The sequence below is a fragment of the Patella vulgata genome, chromosome 3, assembly GCF_932274485.2.
Source record: "Patella vulgata chromosome 3, xgPatVulg1.2, whole genome shotgun sequence".
In the NCBI taxonomy this organism is placed as follows: Eukaryota; Metazoa; Mollusca; class Gastropoda; family Patellidae; genus Patella; species Patella vulgata.
In genome coordinates, this window is record NC_065881.2 from 10906134 (window position 1) to 10925611 (window position 19478).

A 19478-nucleotide genomic window follows, 5' to 3' on the forward strand; every position below is an offset into this window, starting at 1 on the left:
TATAGGAGTAGGCCGTAGTGCCGCTGACCAGGCAAAAAATTCCCCCATAGTACACTGTATGGCGTATGCTCGTCTTCAATAGCCAAGTTTAGGAGAAGAACAGTAGGACGTTAAACCCCATTTCATTTCTTTTCATTTCATTTCAACCAAACATATCGTGTAAAATGGCGTGTTTTAAGCCATCTTACTTCTAAGTTGATAATTCGTCAATTTAAAAATCCGCCATGTAAAATTGTCTCTCACCATAGGCCTTTTATCTTTTCTTTAAACCAAACATAATCGTGTAAATTGGCGTGTTTTAAACTATCGTGTTTCCAAGTTGCAATGTAAAATTGTCTCTCACCAAGGGCCTTTATCTTGACACACTTTTACAATATCGTTTTACAGCATGCCAGCAAGAAATGTGTTTCTAGACACGCGATGGCAACTAGAGAAATATTTATTGATCAAATCTGAGACACGTGGCCTCGGTTGAAAACTACAGTAAAAAATATGTTCCAGTTGCATGCATGGTAGAACTGGGCTTAATAAACCAGATGTGAATTCCTTCATTGCTTTACAGATAACACAGTCTTGCGTAATTCTTGTTGAAGAAATATTCTAGGCTGTTATTTATGTTATTTGCAGGGTTTTTTTCTATCGCATTACATTTAATTGGTAAGTGTACATGGTGTACTACCGAGAGACGTACACAGGGTTTCCCATGGTGATAGGGGTGGGTGTGGGTAACTCTCGGGACGAGTGCGGGGCACACTGGTGCGGATTCAACATCAACATTTACGGAATTTGGACAGAAACAGTACCCTAACCCTAACCCTTTTTAACAGGCTTTTAACTTATACTCCCCCATCCATTCAGTTGGTGGTGGGTGTTTTGGTTCGCCATAGAAATGTGCGAAATTTGAACTATAAAAGACGTGAATCTGAATATTTATTTGACACCAGTTTCAACCTTTTAACAGGCTTTAAACCTACACTTCGGTTGTTGTTGTGGGTAATGGTGCGCCACATAAATTTGCGAAATTTGAATTCAGGGGCGGATTCGGGGAGGGGGGGGCTGTCCTGCTGGGTGTATGTATATACGTGAAAAAGACGATAGAGAGATGTATTTCCCAAAACGTTTCAAGGCGTTGTGGGTGAGGCGGGCGTGCCCCCCCCCCCCCATACACACCCAAGATACACTGTCTCAGGAACCTGGCAATCCTCCTCCTGCAAAAATTCCTGGATTCGCCCCGGGAATTACGATCATGGCTTTTAGTTTGGGAGTATAGCAATATGGACAGAGAGAACCAATGTCTAAAATACCACCAGTGAAGTGATATATGTTATCAAGGTAAACGTCTATACGTATATATTGATGTAAACAATACCTACAGGTGTAAATCCTAGTCTCAACACAGGTAAGTGTTATAGTAAGTCTATATATACTGTCTATAGGTACTAGTCTAGTCTAGTCTCAACACAGGTAACTATAAGATATTGACCATTGACCTCAACATGTTACCTACCTCTGGCTGGGAGAGGCGAATCATCGCACAGGTCTCAATTACTGCTTATTACTGAAGATGAAACAATATTTTTTAACATTGCTTGATAAGGGACTAGAGAAGCTTAGTCGAAACTTCACTCGGTAATAAGCAGTAATTGTATTCCATAGAATTGTGACCTTTACATTCCAGTTCAATTACTGAATGCCACTGAGAGAGAGACGGACAGAGAGAGAGAGAGAGAGAGAGAGAGAGTTTGTTCTCAATTCCTGGCACAAAGCATTATCAGGCTTAAGTTAAGAATTTACCTCACTTTCAATCACTGTTTATGAGAAATATCTTTGATCCAAAAACACAAAACTTTGCACATAGTTTCTTATTGATGTATTTGATTCATTAAAACAACAAAAAAGTTTTATATTAAAAGTAAATACTTAACTTAAGTCTGAGAATGTTTTGTGAAACCCGGGCCTGGTCATATAACTATATATAAAAAAACACTACACAAATTTATACGGAAAACAATCACTGATTTGAACACATGTGGCGCGACGTGTCGACACGTGTTCGCTTAGTTATCAAGCACATAATGACTATATTAGAACTCTTGTCGAAACGTCGTGCTAGGGACGGATCCAGAGGGGGTTTGGGGGTACACACGTGATCCATTAATTCATAATAAAATTTGACGTCAAACGGGGTGTTGCATTTTTCTCTTTAAAAAGCTCAGTGTGTATGTATGCCTACGTAATTTGGAGACGATGATGGCATCATGCATTGTCAACTGTCAAATTTCCTCCTGCAAAAATTCCTGGATCCGCCCCTGAAACCAGTGAGTGTTTCCATAAAAATTGTGTTGTGTTTTCATTGTGCTCAATCGCTAAATTCCACAGCCCCGTGTTTGTTTTTTTTATTATTGATGAAGAAATATAACGACTATTCCATATCCTCCATGTTTTATATTTTATCTTAGAAACTGATCTGGAATAAACATCCCAAAAGTGCAAATGTTTTAGCAGAATCGCCAACAGAACAAAAGGTTATCATCAAAGAGAACGCCAAAAATTTAAAATGCAGAAAGATAAGATGGATACAAAGCATTGTGTTGATTTAAAAATCGTTTGATCGTGTCCAGGGCATCTGGCTTCGATTAAAAACCCAAACCAAACAACGGCTACAAGCAATGTGTACTCTTCTTCTCACCCATTGCGGATTATGACCGTTATAGTAGCATTAATAGTCGCGCCAAAATCAATTTCAATTTAGTTCTCCAGGCGACCTTTGGCATTGACCGTATCTGATTTACGAACAACAGTGGCTAAATTGCACGGCATGGACATGAACTTTAACTGGGTCGAATATCAAGGCGATGAATTAGATAATATTATACTCATTTAAAACACTTTATAAACCTATAACGGTGAATCTCTTTGATCTTTGGGGTATATTCTATATTATTTAAACCTGTATAGTGGGTTATTCTTCCAGGGTAGGTTTTTTTTTTCATAAGAAAACATGATATAAGGTTTTTCTTGTGGGAATTCTGGGATATTCTCATTTTACATACACGTAAATATAGACGGTTTATAAGCAAGATAAAATCCTCGACTTCGGTTATGCTGGGGAAGAAAGACTTCAGAAAAGACCACGGCCTCCCGACCTCGGTTTTTCTTTTTATCGGGCTATTTTCTTCAGTTTTTCTTTCCCCAGCATTTTCCGGCGTGGTTTCCCCTTGTCAGTGATGCAGAATGGAGGACCTGACAAGGATAGTTGTCTAGTCGTTCGGATGGGACGAAAAACCGAGGTCCAGTGTACACATTGGCGTGCACGTAAAAGATCCCTTGGCAGTTGGAATTCGATATAAGAGTAGGCCGTAGCGCCGCTGCCCGGGCAAAATTTCACTCATAGCACACTGTATGACGTATGCTCGTCTTCATTAACACAGGTTAGGAGCAGAACAGTAGGACGTTAAACCCCATTTCATTTCATTTCCCCAGCTTAACCCCGGTCTCGTGCTTTATCCTACACATAATATCCAAGTCGGCAACATTCGGCACACAGAGAACCATGTCTACTTCATACTTCGAGAATAGATCTATACCGTAAATGGCCGCCATATCCAAAAATTAGTATACTGTTTTGTTATGCGGTTCTACTCCGTTTCACATCTGTCATACACACAATTCTATTAAATGGGTGCAGAATACATACTTCTCACAATTCTCAAAGTATACTTAGTGTTTTCGATACCTAAAATGTCGGCCAACTAACTAAGTGTCTGTTCTCAGGCGGAGCTAACTGCAGACAGACAGCTAAAGTTTAGTATGTGTCTGCAGAGATATATTCAAGGAGGCATTTTATAACAAAAAAGAAGATACCAATAATAGCAACATAATTTACATCGCTCTTCTAAAATGAATCAATATAAAAATCAATACGATTCAAGAGCTTCTGTACATTGTACACTATATATAACCATTACTATGCAATAAATGTTGGGCATTACGAAACCGTAAATATTTAACGTCATTATTCTGGGAAAATACAGAAAATTGCTATCACCGAAATACATTACAATATCAAAAAATATGAATAAAATATTGAATGTTTTGCAAACCGTAATTTCAGAATTTTTTTTTAGAGCTGTAATGTTATAGCTAATTGGATATTTCACACAAAAATCCATTACAGCTTATTAAATATCAATTAAATTTGTTTTTCGGAGTCAAGAAATTTTAGACGGTAATGGTTATATTTAATTGAGTGACGTTAATTGGTGAAGTTCGATCGATACGAACATTCGATTTAACTTTAATTACACATACATTTCATATTAATACGAGAATTATATAGCATGGCAAATTTGAATTCTGCAACACCAAAATTCCCCGAAACCATTAACATCAAAAAATCTAAAAATTGACGATACGTCACTTCATCTGCTTTCCGACGAATACTATTTTCTGTAATAAATTTTCATATTCTAAGAGAGAGAGAGAGAGAGAGAGAGAGAGAGAGAGAGAGAGAGAGGGGGGGGGTTAAAGCAGAAAAAATAAAAGTCGTGGAGCCGATGTCATCTGAATCAACTCATCATCAACGATCTTATAGGAGAGAGAAAGAGAGATAGAGACAGAAATGGGGTTCAATCCCAAAAAAACGGTTTAACGCGGGAGATTTGATCTTAAGGTCTGTCATTGAGTAAAGTGTCGTGGTTTCGATTCTCTGTTTGTACGTGCCAAGGGGTACGGTCGTCTGTCCAACCTCGCGGGTCCTCTCACTTCTAAGACCCCTACGCGCAAGCGAATTATTGAAATAAGATTGAACCATATGTTCGTCCCAAAATGACCTAGTTTGTATTGAATGGACGTCTCTCTCTCTCTCTCTCTCTCTCTCTCTCTCTCTCTCTCTTAATTTCACAAATAATCTGTTAATTGTTAAACCTTTTAGATCAAATATTTAAAGCTATATCCAATAAACACAAACAGTGATACACAATAAACATCCATAAACATAAACAAAGTGATACACAATAAACATCAATAAACAAAGTGATACACAATAAACATCCATAAACATAAAAAACAAAGTGATACACAATAAACATCCATAAAAATAAATAAAATGTTACACAATAAACATCCATAAACATAAACAAATTGATATACAATAAACATCAATAAACAAAGTGATATACAATAAACATCCATAAACATAAATAGAAGTTAATCATAGAAAGTAGGGAGAATATAGTAGAATTTATAATAAGCCTTGTTATGATTGATATTGCATGACTACTACAGATTTGTCTGATCATTCTATCGACTATCGTGACGATCATTGTAAAATATTGGCCCAGGGCCAGTAGCTGCCAATTGTAGCATTGGCAGACACGATTGTATTTAAATTGATGACCCCATCTTGACCCTTGTCTGTTATTGCCACGTGAGAAATAGCTGCAAGCGTTTAGGAATTAAATCTTCCAATTTCCCCTGCAACATGAAGATAATGCTGCTTCCACATTTCAATATCTGCGGTGTTCATAACAGCTCTTGGGTAGGGGTGGGGGGATTACATAACTTTGAATTGTTGACCAGTATGTTTTACAAAACATGTATCATATTATTTTAATACGGCTTTAATTTCTGTTTTAGTACAGCACTAAACATATAACATGAATACACCATACCGTGTGCTATGGAGACAGCAGAACCAATTAAGGCCCACTCTTTATATCGAATTACAGTGCCATTGGGTCTTTTACGTGTATAAGGGACCTCGTTTTTTTTAAAACCCATCAGAACGACTAGATACTGTTTGTATGCGATGAAATGCTGGGTTCTTCTTTCGTCGGTGTTTAACGAGATAAGTTGACTAATTGTATTATTAAGCTTAGAGCAGGGGGTAGGCCTACGTATTGCCTGTGGGTGGAAACCTGAGTACCCGGAGTAGATATATACGCTCACATCAAGGTTCGAAATCATAACCGCAAGCCGGGTATTATAGGCCAGCTCGAGCTCAAAATCGACCCTCTAGACCACTAGGCTAACTAGGCTATCGGGGGGGGGGGGGGGTGATTAGCACGTGCGCGTTGAATCATGAGGCCTGTCAACTGGCGTGGTTTCGAATCCCCAGTTGTACTTGACAAGGCGTAGGGATGCCTGTACAACCTCGTGGGTTTTCTCCGGGTCCTCCTGTTTCCTCCCACTGCTAGAGAACCATACGCGCAAGCGAATTATTGAAATAAAATTAAACCATATGTTAGTCTCGAAATGACCTAGCCTGTGTCGGGTGGACGTTAAACCCCATTTTTCTCTCCTTCCCCCTCTCTCTCTCTCCCTCTCTCTATCTAGGATATCCCCTTTTTGACTATGTTGCTACGGCCTAGTCTGACCAGCGGAAATCTCAGAGAAATAGCAAACAGCGATTAACCTAGTATAATACCACATGTTGATTTTATATTGTTTAATATTACAATAGGCCATATATTACAATATTTATTTAACCTAAATACTTTCTTGTCATATAATCAATACATTTTATTGACCAGGCCTACTTTCATTTTGCAAATATTTTTGTCATCTGGCCTAAGCTGACATGCTTATAAGTGAATTTGAAATATTATCCAATTGGATATAATTTCAATAAAATGGTTTAACTCCAAGAATTCGACATAATTATTATGATCACGGAGTTCTTCAGCAATATTGCTTTTGCAATATTTATGACATGAAGAGTTATTTCCCTTTAACATTACACCACCAATCATTAGTTTTATGTTGTTTCGTTTACTAACTTAGATAATAAAGACGGGCATTCACCATACAGTATGGGACTTAAGTCATGCAGTGTGCTATGAAGGATATTTTGTCCGGGCAGCATCACTACAACCTATCTTTATGTTGAATTCCATCTGTCAAGGAAATGAAATGAAATGGGGTTTAACGTCCTACTGTTCTGCTCCTATGCTGGGATAATGAAGACGGGCATGCGCCATGCAGTGTGCTGTGAGGGAAATTTTGCCCAGGCAGCGGCACTATCGCCTACTCTTATATCGAATTCCAACTGTCAAGGGATCTTTTACGTGCATCCTAATGTAAACAAAGGACCTCGGTTTTTCATATCATCCGAAGGACTAGACAGCTGTCCTTGTCAGGCCCTCCCTCCTGCATCACTGACAAGGTGGAACCACGCCGGAAAATCTGGATGAACTTTCTCGGCCAATGCAGGGATCAAACACCCGACCTCCAGGCTAGCGAGCCAGCGTCTTACCCACTTAGCCACATGATCCCCATCTGTCAAAGGTTCTTTTACGTGCACATGGGAACCTTGATGTTTCGTCCCAACTAGAGTTTAACAGTAAACATTATTAAAGGGACATTAATTAAGATTTAGATAGAGCTAACAGTTTTCACTATAATAGTTAAAAAATAGATAATGAAAACAGATTGAATATACTGAAAATAATTTCAGTCAAATTGCTTCGCTCTGAACCAAAATATTTTGGTACAATAATAAACAAAGTTTTGGTCATCCATTTTTACGTTTAATTATCCATCATGAAATGTCTTGAAATCCAGTAAAAATCGCAGGCTAACGATGTCACCGAGAGTTGATTATGGCCAGGATAGGTTAATTAATGTCTAATTAATAATTTATATAACATTTCAGGCCTAAAGAAAGACCTGCAATAGATAGATTTAGCTCTTGCATAATGTATGTTTAATCCTTAGTAATAAACTGTGTGATTAGTCTTTGATATGCTTACTGCATTAGTCTTAAAGTGGAATAGCTTAGGGATTCTGTTGAGTGTTTAATCAGTGTGTAATTACAGAATTTAAACTCTTATTCCTACCCAGAGTCGCAGTAGTCTCCATGATGTGAATTCATCAAGAGAGAGAGAAAGAGAGAGAGGAGAGAGAGAGAGAGAGAGAGAGGTCCATTGAACATAAACTAGGTCATTTTGGGACGAACATATGGTTCAATCTTATTTCAATAATTCGCTTGCGCAGTGAGTGCCGGTGGACCCGGAGAAAACCCACAAGCCTGGCCATGTGACCTTACTCCATGTCACGTACGTCGTGTGGGCTCAAATCCACGCAACTTGACAGACCTTACGATCTGTTAGACTCGTCACAAACTAGGTCATTTCGGGACTACCACATGGTTCAATTTTATTTCAATAATTCGCTTGTGCATAGGGGTCTTTAGCAGCGGGAGGAAACCGGAGGACCCAGAGAAAACCCCTGAGGTTGGATCATCAAGAGGGGGAGAAAGAAAATATAGGGTTTACGGTCCACTCAACAAACTAGTTCATTTTGGGACTAACATTCTGGTTCCATTTTATTTCAATAATTTGCTTACGAGTAGGGATCTTCAACTGGGTGAGAAAACTGAATGACCCAGAGAAAACCCATGAGGTTGTCACATACAAACATGGAATTGAAACTACGCCACTTGACTCAATGACAGACCTTATGATCTAAATCATGTGTGTGTTAAATCATTCAGCTACCCAACCCCAGCTTATATTGTAAATAAGTGATCTAGCAGATAAAGGCAGACTGACTTGTTCATACCATATTTGAATTCAGGCTATGGGTATTTACAAGCAGTAGGCCCTACCCTAACCCATAGTAACTAATATTCAAAGATAATACAACAAATAATGACAATAAATAATTTTTTATTCATGTAATTTACAGAAAAATTGTTTCCTAGACCCTATAACTCTAATCTGATTAAAACACAGATCCTATTTCATTTCGTTTTTTTCTAGTTCAAAATTTCGTTTTACTTGTCTTTACTACAATAGGATCTGGAAGAGTTGTTATATAACATGCAATCTGAATGATGTGAGGGATTAGCCAATCAAAGGGTCTGTTATGGCGAGTTTTTGGCGTGAGGTGCACAAAACTATGGGTAACCTCCTAGAAACATCAATGCTGATTGTAGTAGAGGCCATCGAAAGTATAAAAAAACAAAACGAAATATAGATCTGTATTTTAATCAGATTGGTATAATTCGTTCTCAATCTGATTAAAATACAGATCTATATTTCGTTTTGTTTTTTTATACTTTCGATGGCCTACACTACATGAAGATCTGACAAGTTATAGTGATAGGTCACGTCAGGGGTCAAAAGACCGACTTATGACCTTATGATGTCAGACATTTGATTAACCAATTGTTACTAGTGGATTACCCACAGTACCGTGCAAAACACGCCTAAAGCTCGCCGTAACAGACCTTTCATTGACTTATCCCTGACACCATTCAGAACACGAGTTAAATAACAACTCTTCCAGATCCAAGTGTAGTAAAGACAAGTAAAACGAAATTTTGAACTTTAAAAACGAAACGAAATAGGATCTGTATTTTAATAAGATTGCTATAATTCGGTCTAGGTGATTTCTTCTCATGATAAAATCCAACACTTTAATTCAATTAGAAATGCTAGGAAATAGATTATACAAACACTAGGAAAAAAATAATAATTAAAAACTGGTTTACCGATCGACCTATTTATGGAGGTCAAATAACTGTAAACACAGTTATTTTTTGGGGGGTCTTATTGCACTAACCATCAACACACTAAAAGCTGTAAAGTAGATTTCTTACGATACTGAAAGCTGTAAAGTAGATTTCTTATGATACTGAAAGCTGTAAAGTAGATTTCTAACGATACTAAAAGCTGTAAAAAAGTAGATTACTTAAAAATCCCTGATCAACAGCAGTACAAATGCAGATCTCCATAATAGTAGGACTTCTACTCCATTTCATTTCATTTCATCTTCATAATGCTTTCAGGTAAAAGACATTTCATGTAACATTTCGGGACTAACATCAGTTCAATCTTATTTCAATAATTCGCTTGCACGTAGGGGTCTTTAGCAGTGGGAGGAAATTAGAGGACCTGCAGAAAACCCACGAGGTTGGACAGTCGACCCTACTCCTTGTCATGTACAACCGGGGAATCGAAACCACGCCAGTTGACTCAATGACAGACCATATGATATAGCGCACACATGCTAACCATTCGGCCATCCAACCCTGCTATTGCAGTCTCCAAGGAGGCTAGTAGAATAATTGGCTGCCCCCCAAGAAGTGTCACCCCCGTGCATATGCCCCCCTTCAGACTCCGCCTATTTGAGGGCCCTGGTTTGTACTTCTGTTGTTCAGGGATTTTTAAATATCTGTTATTGTCTGCTCTCTCACTGGTGTCATCGTTTGATTCAGCAGCCACACGTACAGAACTACCAGCCGGTCCAGCCTCTGCTGCTACTCTTTTAAGGGAGTGTTAGACTCGACCATCCACCCCAGTGGTTCTCAACCTTTTTTGAAACACATGAAAAAATAGCGGCACACCTGGCTAAATATATATAAAAAATATTTGAACTTTGCAAAATAAAAGCATGGTAAGTCATAGACGGCATACAACCGTAGACATAGACTAGTCATAGACACATAAAATGACTCAAACTAAATAAAGAAAAACACAGCTATGAATTTATCAGTAGACACCAGTCAATACTCAATTGGGATCACATGGTTTTTCACATTGTCTTGGTGTGCCATTCAAAATTTTGCCGCACACCTAGGAAGATCTTGCGGCACACCTGTGAGCCCCTGCACACTGGTTAGGAATCACTGATCCACCCCCTCGATTCTTATTGTTATTTGTCTGTAATTATAGGAAATTAAGTGACTTTATCTATAATACAACTTATCTCAGTCAATAATTCATCTGAATTCAGTTCTTTATTACAGATCTGTTGAAAATTAAAATCTTGTGACATGTCAATCAAAATGTCTTTAACTCTCCGTAAATCAAAAACACCATGATGAATATTTAAATATCTCCAATGACGTTTATCGTAAACTTTATTTTCACACGGTTTTGCTGTTTTGCACAAATCTAAAATTTGAAATCCTTGATTATTTTTTGAACTATTTTTATCTAGTGACTGCAAATCTGTGGAACAGTTATTAGCACTATTAGGGGGAAGAACTGTGTCTGTTTGTTTTGTATCTGTGGAGTCGTTATTAGCGGAGGTATCACAAGTCGGTAAAATAGTGCGATCTGTTACTGTTTGTTTTGTATTTGTATTTTCTATACAGTTTTCTATAGCTGTAATTCTATGTCTTGCGATGGTTGACATGAATTTATAGAATTCTGTATAATCTACACCACCACTGGCTTTTAATATTATCTGAAATCAAAAACAAAATACTTCATAATATGTTTACTAGTTCTTAAGATTTAAATGTTTTAAAGAAAGAAAGAGAGAGAGAAATGGGGTTTAATGTCCACAAACAAGGTCATAATACGCTTACTAGTTCTAGTTCTAAAGTTTTATATGTTCTAAAGAAAGAAAGAGAGAGAAATGGTGTTTAATGTCCACTCGACACAAACTAGGTCATTTTGGAACTAACATATGGTTCAATTTTATTTCAATTATTTGCTTGTGTATAAGGGGTCTGATTATTCTAAAATGGAGTTTAACGACCTACTTTTCTGCACCAACACGGCTACTGAAAACAGACACGAATGAAGACAGACGTAGGCCATCCAGTTTTCATTAGCCGGGGTTGGTGCTGAAGAGTAGGTCGTTAAACCCCATTTCATTTCATTTCTGTCTCACCTGACAGTGGGGGAGTTGGTTAACTGAACGGTGTCACATGGGTGCTTTAGATCATAAGGTCTGTCATTGAGTCAAGTGGTGTCGGTTGCCTGCCCAACTTTGTGGGTTTTCTCCGGGTCCTCCGGTTTCGTCCCCCTGCTAAAGACCCCTACCACACATGCGAATTATTGAAATATGTTAGTCCCGAAATGACCTAGTTTGTGTCAAGTGGATGTTAAACCCCATTTCTTCCTCTATCTTTATGTTTTGTTGGGACCCTTTGTGTTGTGGCCGAATGAATGATTTAAGCTAGATCGTAAGCTCTGTCATCGAGTCAAATGGCGTGGATTTGATTCCTCACTTGTACATGACAAGGATTTGGGCTGTCTTTCCAACCTTGTGGATTTTCTCTGGGTCCTCTCACTCTCTCTCTTTTCTCTCTCTCTTCTCTCTCTCTCTTCTCTCTCTCTCTCTCCTCCCTCTCTCTCTCTCTCACTCTCACCTGACATTGTTGATGCCAATTCTCCATGTCTTTACAATCATCAATCTCTCTTTCAACATCTACTAATGATGATTTAATAAACTGCCAGCATCTCCTCACACTACAACCATTTAACCAATTATGATTAATAGAAATTGTATCCTCTAGATTTATAACTTGATGGTGCCAACCACTAGGCACAAAGATTATCTCCCCTGATTCTTGTATAACTTCTAACTTTTGGTGAACTTGGTTTGCTTTTGGATATCGAGATGGATCAATATTTGCATTGACATCATACATTAAATTACCAAATTTATCTTTCAAATTCTCCTCTTCGCCTTAAAAGAAATGAAATGAAATAGGGTTAACGTCCGACTGTTCTGCTCCGAACTGGGCTAATGAAGACAGGCATACGCCATACAGTGTGCTATGAGGGAAATTTTGCACGGACAGCGGTACTACGGCCTACTCTTATATCGAATTCCAACTGTCAAGGGATCTTTTATGTGTGCACCAATGTGTACATGAGACCTTGGTTTTTCGTACCATCCGAACGACTAGACAGCTGTCCTTGTCAAGCCCTCCATCCGGCATCACTGACAAGGGAGAACCACGCTGGAAAATCTGGATGAACTATCTCGGCCAATGCAGGGATCTCCAGGCCAGCGAGCCAGCGTCTTACCCACTTAGCCACCGTGATCCCCACCTTAAAAGAAACATTGAGATATTCTTATTTCAAATTGTCTTTAATGCTGCATAAAGCAACCAGATACTCCTATTTCAGAAACAGGTCCATCTATAAATATTATTCAAAACATGAATGCTACCGTGTGTCGGGTGCAGGACGGAGGGCCTGACAAGAACAGCTGTCTAGTTGTTCGGATGGGAAATTGTACCCGGACAGTGGCTCTATGGCCTACTCTTATATCAAATTCCAACTGCCAAGGAATCTTTTACGTGCATGGCAATGTGTACACGGGACCTTGGTTTTTCGTCCCATCCAACGACTCCAAACAAACCAGGTCATTTAGGGACTACCATATAGTTCCATTTATTATCAGTGGGAGAGGAAACTGGAAGACTCGGCCAACACCGCGATCTCCAGGCTAGCAAGCCAGAGTCTTACCCATTTTGCCACCGTGGCTCCCCCTCTATGTTATTTTGACACAACTCACCTGGTGGGAAGAAAATCCATTTTTTCCGACCACATATATTAGCTGACCAACTGTAAGATCGGAATACATCAGCATGAAATGGTGTCCTGAAATAATATCAAATATAAACTCAAGTGCATCAACTACAAAATTCTGGGAATCCAGACCTAAACATTTTGCTGTCTATCATGTAAAATATTCAAAAACCTTTATGCTTCCATCTGATATGGCCAAAATAGATGAAATAATGAATGAAATGGGGTTTAACATTTTCTGCACCAACTGGGCTAATGATGACTAGCACATGACATGCAGAGGAGAGAGAGAGAGAGAGAGTTCGGGAATAACATATGGTTCAATTTTATTTCAATAATTCACATGCGCGTAGAGGTTTTTAGCTGTGGGAGGAAACCTGAGGACCCGCAGAAAACCCACAAAGTTGGACAGGCGATCCTACTCCTTGTCACGTACAATTGGGGAATCGAAACCCCGCCAGTTGACTCAATGACAGAACGCATGATACAGTGCGCACATGCTAACCATTCGTCCATCCAACCCCCACAGAATTCTGAGAATCCAAACCTAAACATTATGCCTTCTATCATGTAAAATACTCCAAAACATTCATACTTCCTTTGTCATGTACCGTAGCTAAAATTTTTAATGTTAAATGTATTTCTTCTCATTTTCAAATTCTTGTGGATAAAATTATCTGATATAGCCAAAATAGATGAAATTAAATAAATAATTAATAATTTAGATAACATTTCAGGCCTAAAGAACGATCTACAATAGGCAGATTTAGTTCTTGTATAATATATGTTTAACAGTGTCAGTTAAGACATTACCTTACCAAGAACCTTTTGGTCCAATATAAACAAATCTATAGTCATCGTGTATTCGTTCTCGAATATCCCAGAATTCATTCAACCAATCAGACGAGAAATAAACTGGAGTTGTGTAAGCATGATAATCTGGACAATCTCTGGAAGGAAAATGGATTATCATGAATAAAGTAATTCAGTGAAACATAAATTATCAATTTGGGACAAAGAGAGAAAGAAATGGGGTTAAATTCCACTGGACACAAACTAGGTAATTTCGGGACTAACATATGGTTCAATTTTATTTTAATAATTCGCTTGCGCGTAGGGGTCTTTATCAGTGGGAGGAAACCGGAGGACCCGGAGAAAACCCACGAGGTTGGACAGGCGACCCTACTCCTTGTCACGTAGAACCGGGGATTCGAAACCACGCCAGTCGACTCAATGACAGACTTTATGATACAGCGCGCGCACGCTAACCATTCAGCCATCCAACCCCCCAAAAATTCCTAATTCAGTGAAACATAAATTATCAATTTGGTACAAAGAGAGAGAGAAATGGAGCTTAACGTCCACTTGACACAAACTAGGTCAATTCGTAATTAACACATGGTAAATTTCATTTCAATAACTCACTTGCAGGGATTGTCTGATGTAGTATATTTAGTTATAGAACTGTATAAATCTCTCAGTGACATTAACATTCTTTTCATAACTCTTTTGTAATAGAGATGAATAAATATTACTTCATGTTTTGACTTTCAAGTTTCATTCATGTTGTTTCCTGGCAAATTTATGAAAAGCCTTACCATTCAAAATCTATAAACATTACATCTGAGAAAAAGTGTTTTTTATATGTAGCCTAATGTCAGATTCATTCCATAAACTCCATGTATTGCATTTGTTAGTTCAGAATTCCACATGAAAGCATTCATACAACTCAGTTGAACAAAATTGGGGGGAGGAGGGATGCGATTGTAGCTAGCCAAAGACAAACATCTCCCCCCCCCCCCCGATTTCGTCGGACCTGTTCATTATAAATTCAAACTTCCGTGTGAGAGGATTTATACATTCCACACACAGTGAACTATCTACTTCAACAATAGATCTCTGCCCTGAATGGCTGCCATATCCAACAATTAGTATTCTATTCTGTTATGCATTTTTACTCCATTTCAGGGTTCCCGCGGCTTCGTCAAACATTTTTTCAAGGATATTCAAGGATAAATATACGTCAAATTCAAGGATTTTCAAGGAGATTTTTTAGCCTAAAGTTACAATTTTTCATCTTAAAAATAACCAAAACATTACCAACTATCGTTATAATCTCATATTTAAAAGGAATTGAAGACATTTGAAACAAAATTAAGGATCTCAACTGAAATTCAAGGATATTTTCCTATTTCCGCGAAATTCAAGGATATTCAAGACCTTGAAAATGAAATTTTGAATTTAAGGATATTCAAGGATTTTCAAGGACCGAGGGAACCCTGCATTTTCACATCTGTACAACTCACAAAGACTAAATAAACCTTTTCTATTTTATTAAATGGAAGCAAAATAAATACTTCTCACAATTTAGGAATTAAAATGTCGGTCAACTAGCTTAGTGTCTGTTCTCAAGAGGGGATAGTTATAGACAGACAGCTTAAGTTTAGTATGGATTCCTACCTTATAAAATGCCAATCTTTTAAATAAAGACATCGTTCATGTTCAGGGTATCCATCTTGTTTATATTGAACTAGATAATCTACATACTCCGATAAAGTCATGTCTTCTTTAGGATGTGATGAAAATTCTTCCTTTCCACAATCGGCTACAGGTACAGTTATATCACCTTAAAGATACATTATGGGATATTAGATAACGAGTTGGCATTTCGCACTATAATAGTTAAAAACTAGATAATGTAAAGGCAATTTGCTGAAAATTTCAGTCAAATTGATCCACTATGAACCGAGAAATAAGCGATCGAAAGTTCTTTATAGCCTCAATCATCATTAATAAAGTCGGTACAACAAAAATCATAGTCTTGATTATCCACTTAATCGTTAAATCGAGAATGAAAGTTATGCAGTAAATCGGATCATAATCCCCCAAAAAATATGGCAGGCTAGTATTGACAACAAGAGTTGATTATGGCCTGGATAGGTTAATTAATGTCTAATTAAAAGTTTATATAACGTTTCAGGCCTAAAGAAAGACCTACAATTGGCAGATTTAGCTCTTGCATAATATGTTTAAATATATAACATTAATCATGTATACTAGTATTTGTCACTGTGGTTTGTTTGTTTGTCTGTTCAGGGTTGGTACCTATACTAGAGCTGTCCCGAAGCTGAAATTTGGTGAATAGGGGTAGCTGTGACCGGGGAGTAACATAGGCTAGGTGGCGTTCGCCTAACACTTCCAGTTTCGGAGCTATGGGCACAACCCGGGGAGTACCAGGTTATCCGCTAGTATACGCAGGCAGAGGACATACTGAAGGGCAGGTCTCTGATAAGTTATTTCTTAGATGCTGTTCCTTATTAAGTTACCTAGCCTGTGGGTCAGTATTATATGTATATATTATTATTGTTAAGTATTGTTACAGAATATAAGATTATATCAAGAAGAAATGAGTTATTGAATTATTGTATGTTCAATCTTACACCCCCAACTAGATTGAATATATAACCCATCGTCTACTGACTACTCATAAAAATCATTATTCTATGGCCTCAAAAGAGCAGACAAGCAAAATTTTAGTGTTCTCTATAATATTTGTGTAACGAAATGAAATGAAATGAGGTTTAACGTCCTACTGTTCTGCTCGAATAACGCTAATGAAGACATACAGTATGGTTTTGATGTGAGTGAAATTTTACTGGAACAAGGGCACTACAGCCTAATATAAGGATTTTCAACTGCCATGGGTTCTTTTACGTGCACGACAATGTGTAGACAAGGTTAGCCAATGACATGGGGGAACCACACCAGAAAATCCTGATGAACTATCTCGAACAACACTGATATCGAACACAGGAAATCCAGGTTAGCGAGCCAACATCTTACTTATTGAGCCACCGTGGTTGTAAACTTGTGTAACAATTTCAACGTTAGTTTCTGCCGTTCTCCGTGAGTAGTCGTAACTTACCGTCAATAAACAATCTGTGACGTCATTGTAGTCCTTCTCCCCATAGAAATATAGACTAGAATATGAGCAGAAGGACTAAAATGATGTCACGGATTGTTTATTGACAGAAAGTTATGACTACTCACGGAGAACAGTGGAAATTACTAATGTTGAAATTTACCTGTTGACATTCGGGTTCGTGTTATACTTATGGAAAGGATATGTTGACATAATTACTTGCATTATTTGAAAGATTTATGAAGCTTTTCCAGTGACCTTTAATACCAAATTAAATTCTAAAAATGTAATATTTACCAAAGTTCTCTTTAAAAAACTCTAAATGTGGTGATCCATCAACAGAGCTGACCCAATCTTTCCTACTCTGCCATTTGGATGTTACTGCTGAACCAAATATACACGGTCTGTTGGGAAGCAGATAATTTGTAAAGAATTCTTCATATGATGGCATTTCTTCAAGTCTTGGGAATTCTAGATTAGGTCCTGGACAAACCTCATCAACTTCAGATGACGTAATTGATGGGATTTCAATAGATAACGATGCCATCATACTAATAAAATTGTTTCAATCCATACGAAATTCCGGGTGTATCATGTCTGTCAATAGTGAATGATATATTAGTTCGGTCAGAATTTCATCATACCTGTAAATAAAATAGTTAAACAAATTATTTAATTAAACATATATTATGCAAGAGCTAAATCTGCCTATTGCAGGTCTTTCTTTAGGCCTAAAATGTTATATAAACTATTAATTAGACATTTATTAACATGAAAAGACCATAATCTACTCTAGATGGCATCGCTAGCCTGTGATATTTACTTATTTCAATACATTTCATGATGGATAATTAAACGTAAAATGGATGACCAAGACTTTGTTTATTATCGTACCAAAATATTTTGGTTCAGATTATCCTTGGATTTGAATCCAATCTGCTGTTCAACGCCTACTGATGATTAACCGCAAAAATGGATAATCGAGACTTTGTTAATTATCATCACAGCAGTAACAATGACAATCGAGGCTAAATTGAAATTTTCAGTAAATTCCCTTTACATTATCAAGTTTTTAACTATTATAACTAGAACTGCCAGCTCTTTATCTAATCTCCCATAATGTATCTTTATAGAATAACTTGAATGGTGATCAGGTTGGTTAAGGAGTAGCAGATGGTCCGAAATAACGGGTGATAATTTCAAACAATCTGGATAAAATTGTGATTCTAGGATTTGAACAAAAGATATGTGTATGTTGAACAAATAAATAGGCCTACTAAACATTGGATTGCTCTATTGTTTCACAAGTTTTTTGACAGGCATGTAATTCCAGTGGAAACAATGTCAAGTTTGGTGGGAGACCCGAAAATTTGATAAAATTAGAAGCTCGATCTGATACAATATTTCTGCTCATTTAGGTGCATATATAGGATTAGAGCGTAGTTCGAGGCCAAAACGGTGGTAAGGCCTAGTAGTCTGATTAACAGATGAGATGGTTTCTTCTACAGCTTGAAATAACTGAATGTATTTTCTCTGTGTATGTCATTCCAATATGGTGGTAATTCTGGTAGTGGCGCTACCGTAGTTCAAATGTCATCTCGCAGGCCCATTGCCCTATATCAATTTAAGAGCAATCCAACTGGATACATGATAACATGTAGCCTGCTCTATGTCATTGATAGTCTCCAAAAATGGATAAAGGCCTAGTACGTTGACCCGGCTACTTTTGACTTATACACGATTTCACAAGATTTCTACTACTACTAATCCTACTACTAACCCTAACCCTAGAGTAGCCGGATCAACGTACTGTGCGTGGATAAATTCCATTCAGTATTTACAAAGATATAATGAATTGAAATTCACAACATTCGTCATCCTCTAGATCTGCTAGCGATACAAACAAGCCAGCCTCACCTGTAACTGTAAGTGTCGTGTAAAATATTTTGCCAGACTTCTTTTTAATTCCCTTTAATTCTTCTACGCTGACTAGAAATTGTTAAAACTGAATTGTAGTTAATTATTTGTTGATTTCAAGTAGAGCATGTCAATATTAATGTACCCAGATTAACTGTTAACGTCTACGTACGTACGATGTCTCCATATTATAATTTTGTTTATTTCTTATTCTGACACCATTTGAGGTACCGTAGTCGATAAAGAGCTGGGAAACGATATCTAGAGCAATATTTACTTAGTTTCAATTTCTTAAATTGTAAACAATGTCACAAAAAAGGATAACTGTTTGACCAAAAAAAAACCCCAACGCTTTATCG

General features: G+C 37.6%; 1 protein-coding gene across 1 annotated transcript; it reads right to left on the reverse strand.

Annotated features, from left to right (window-relative positions):
* Positions 1–9550: 9550 nt before the first annotated feature.
* Positions 9551–19478, reverse strand: LOC126816529 (2-oxoglutarate and iron-dependent oxygenase JMJD4). Its single transcript, XM_056099396.1, has 7 exons — positions 19120–19478; positions 17500–17846; positions 15741–15906; positions 14099–14230; positions 13267–13352; positions 12110–12429; positions 9551–11196 (listed from the first exon to the last, which is right to left on the reverse strand). The coding sequence occupies exons 2-7, from the start codon at positions 17750–17752 to the stop codon at positions 10684–10686; spliced, it is 1470 nt and encodes a 489-aa protein (XP_055955371.1). The 5' UTR covers positions 17753–17846; positions 19120–19478; the 3' UTR covers positions 9551–10683.

Coding starts and splice junctions, on each gene's coding strand:
- LOC126816529 (XM_056099396.1), bottom strand. CDS start 17,752: ATGATGGCATCGTTATCTATTGAAATCCCATCAATTACGTCATCTGAA. Junction 15,907..17,499: donor GTTTTTTAAAGAGAACTTTG/GTAAATATTACA, acceptor TGTATCTTTAAG/GTGATATAACTGTACCTGTA. Junction 13,353..14,098: donor ATTGGACCAAAAGGTTCTTG/GTAAGGTAATGT, acceptor ATATTATTTCAG/GACACCATTTCATGCTGATG.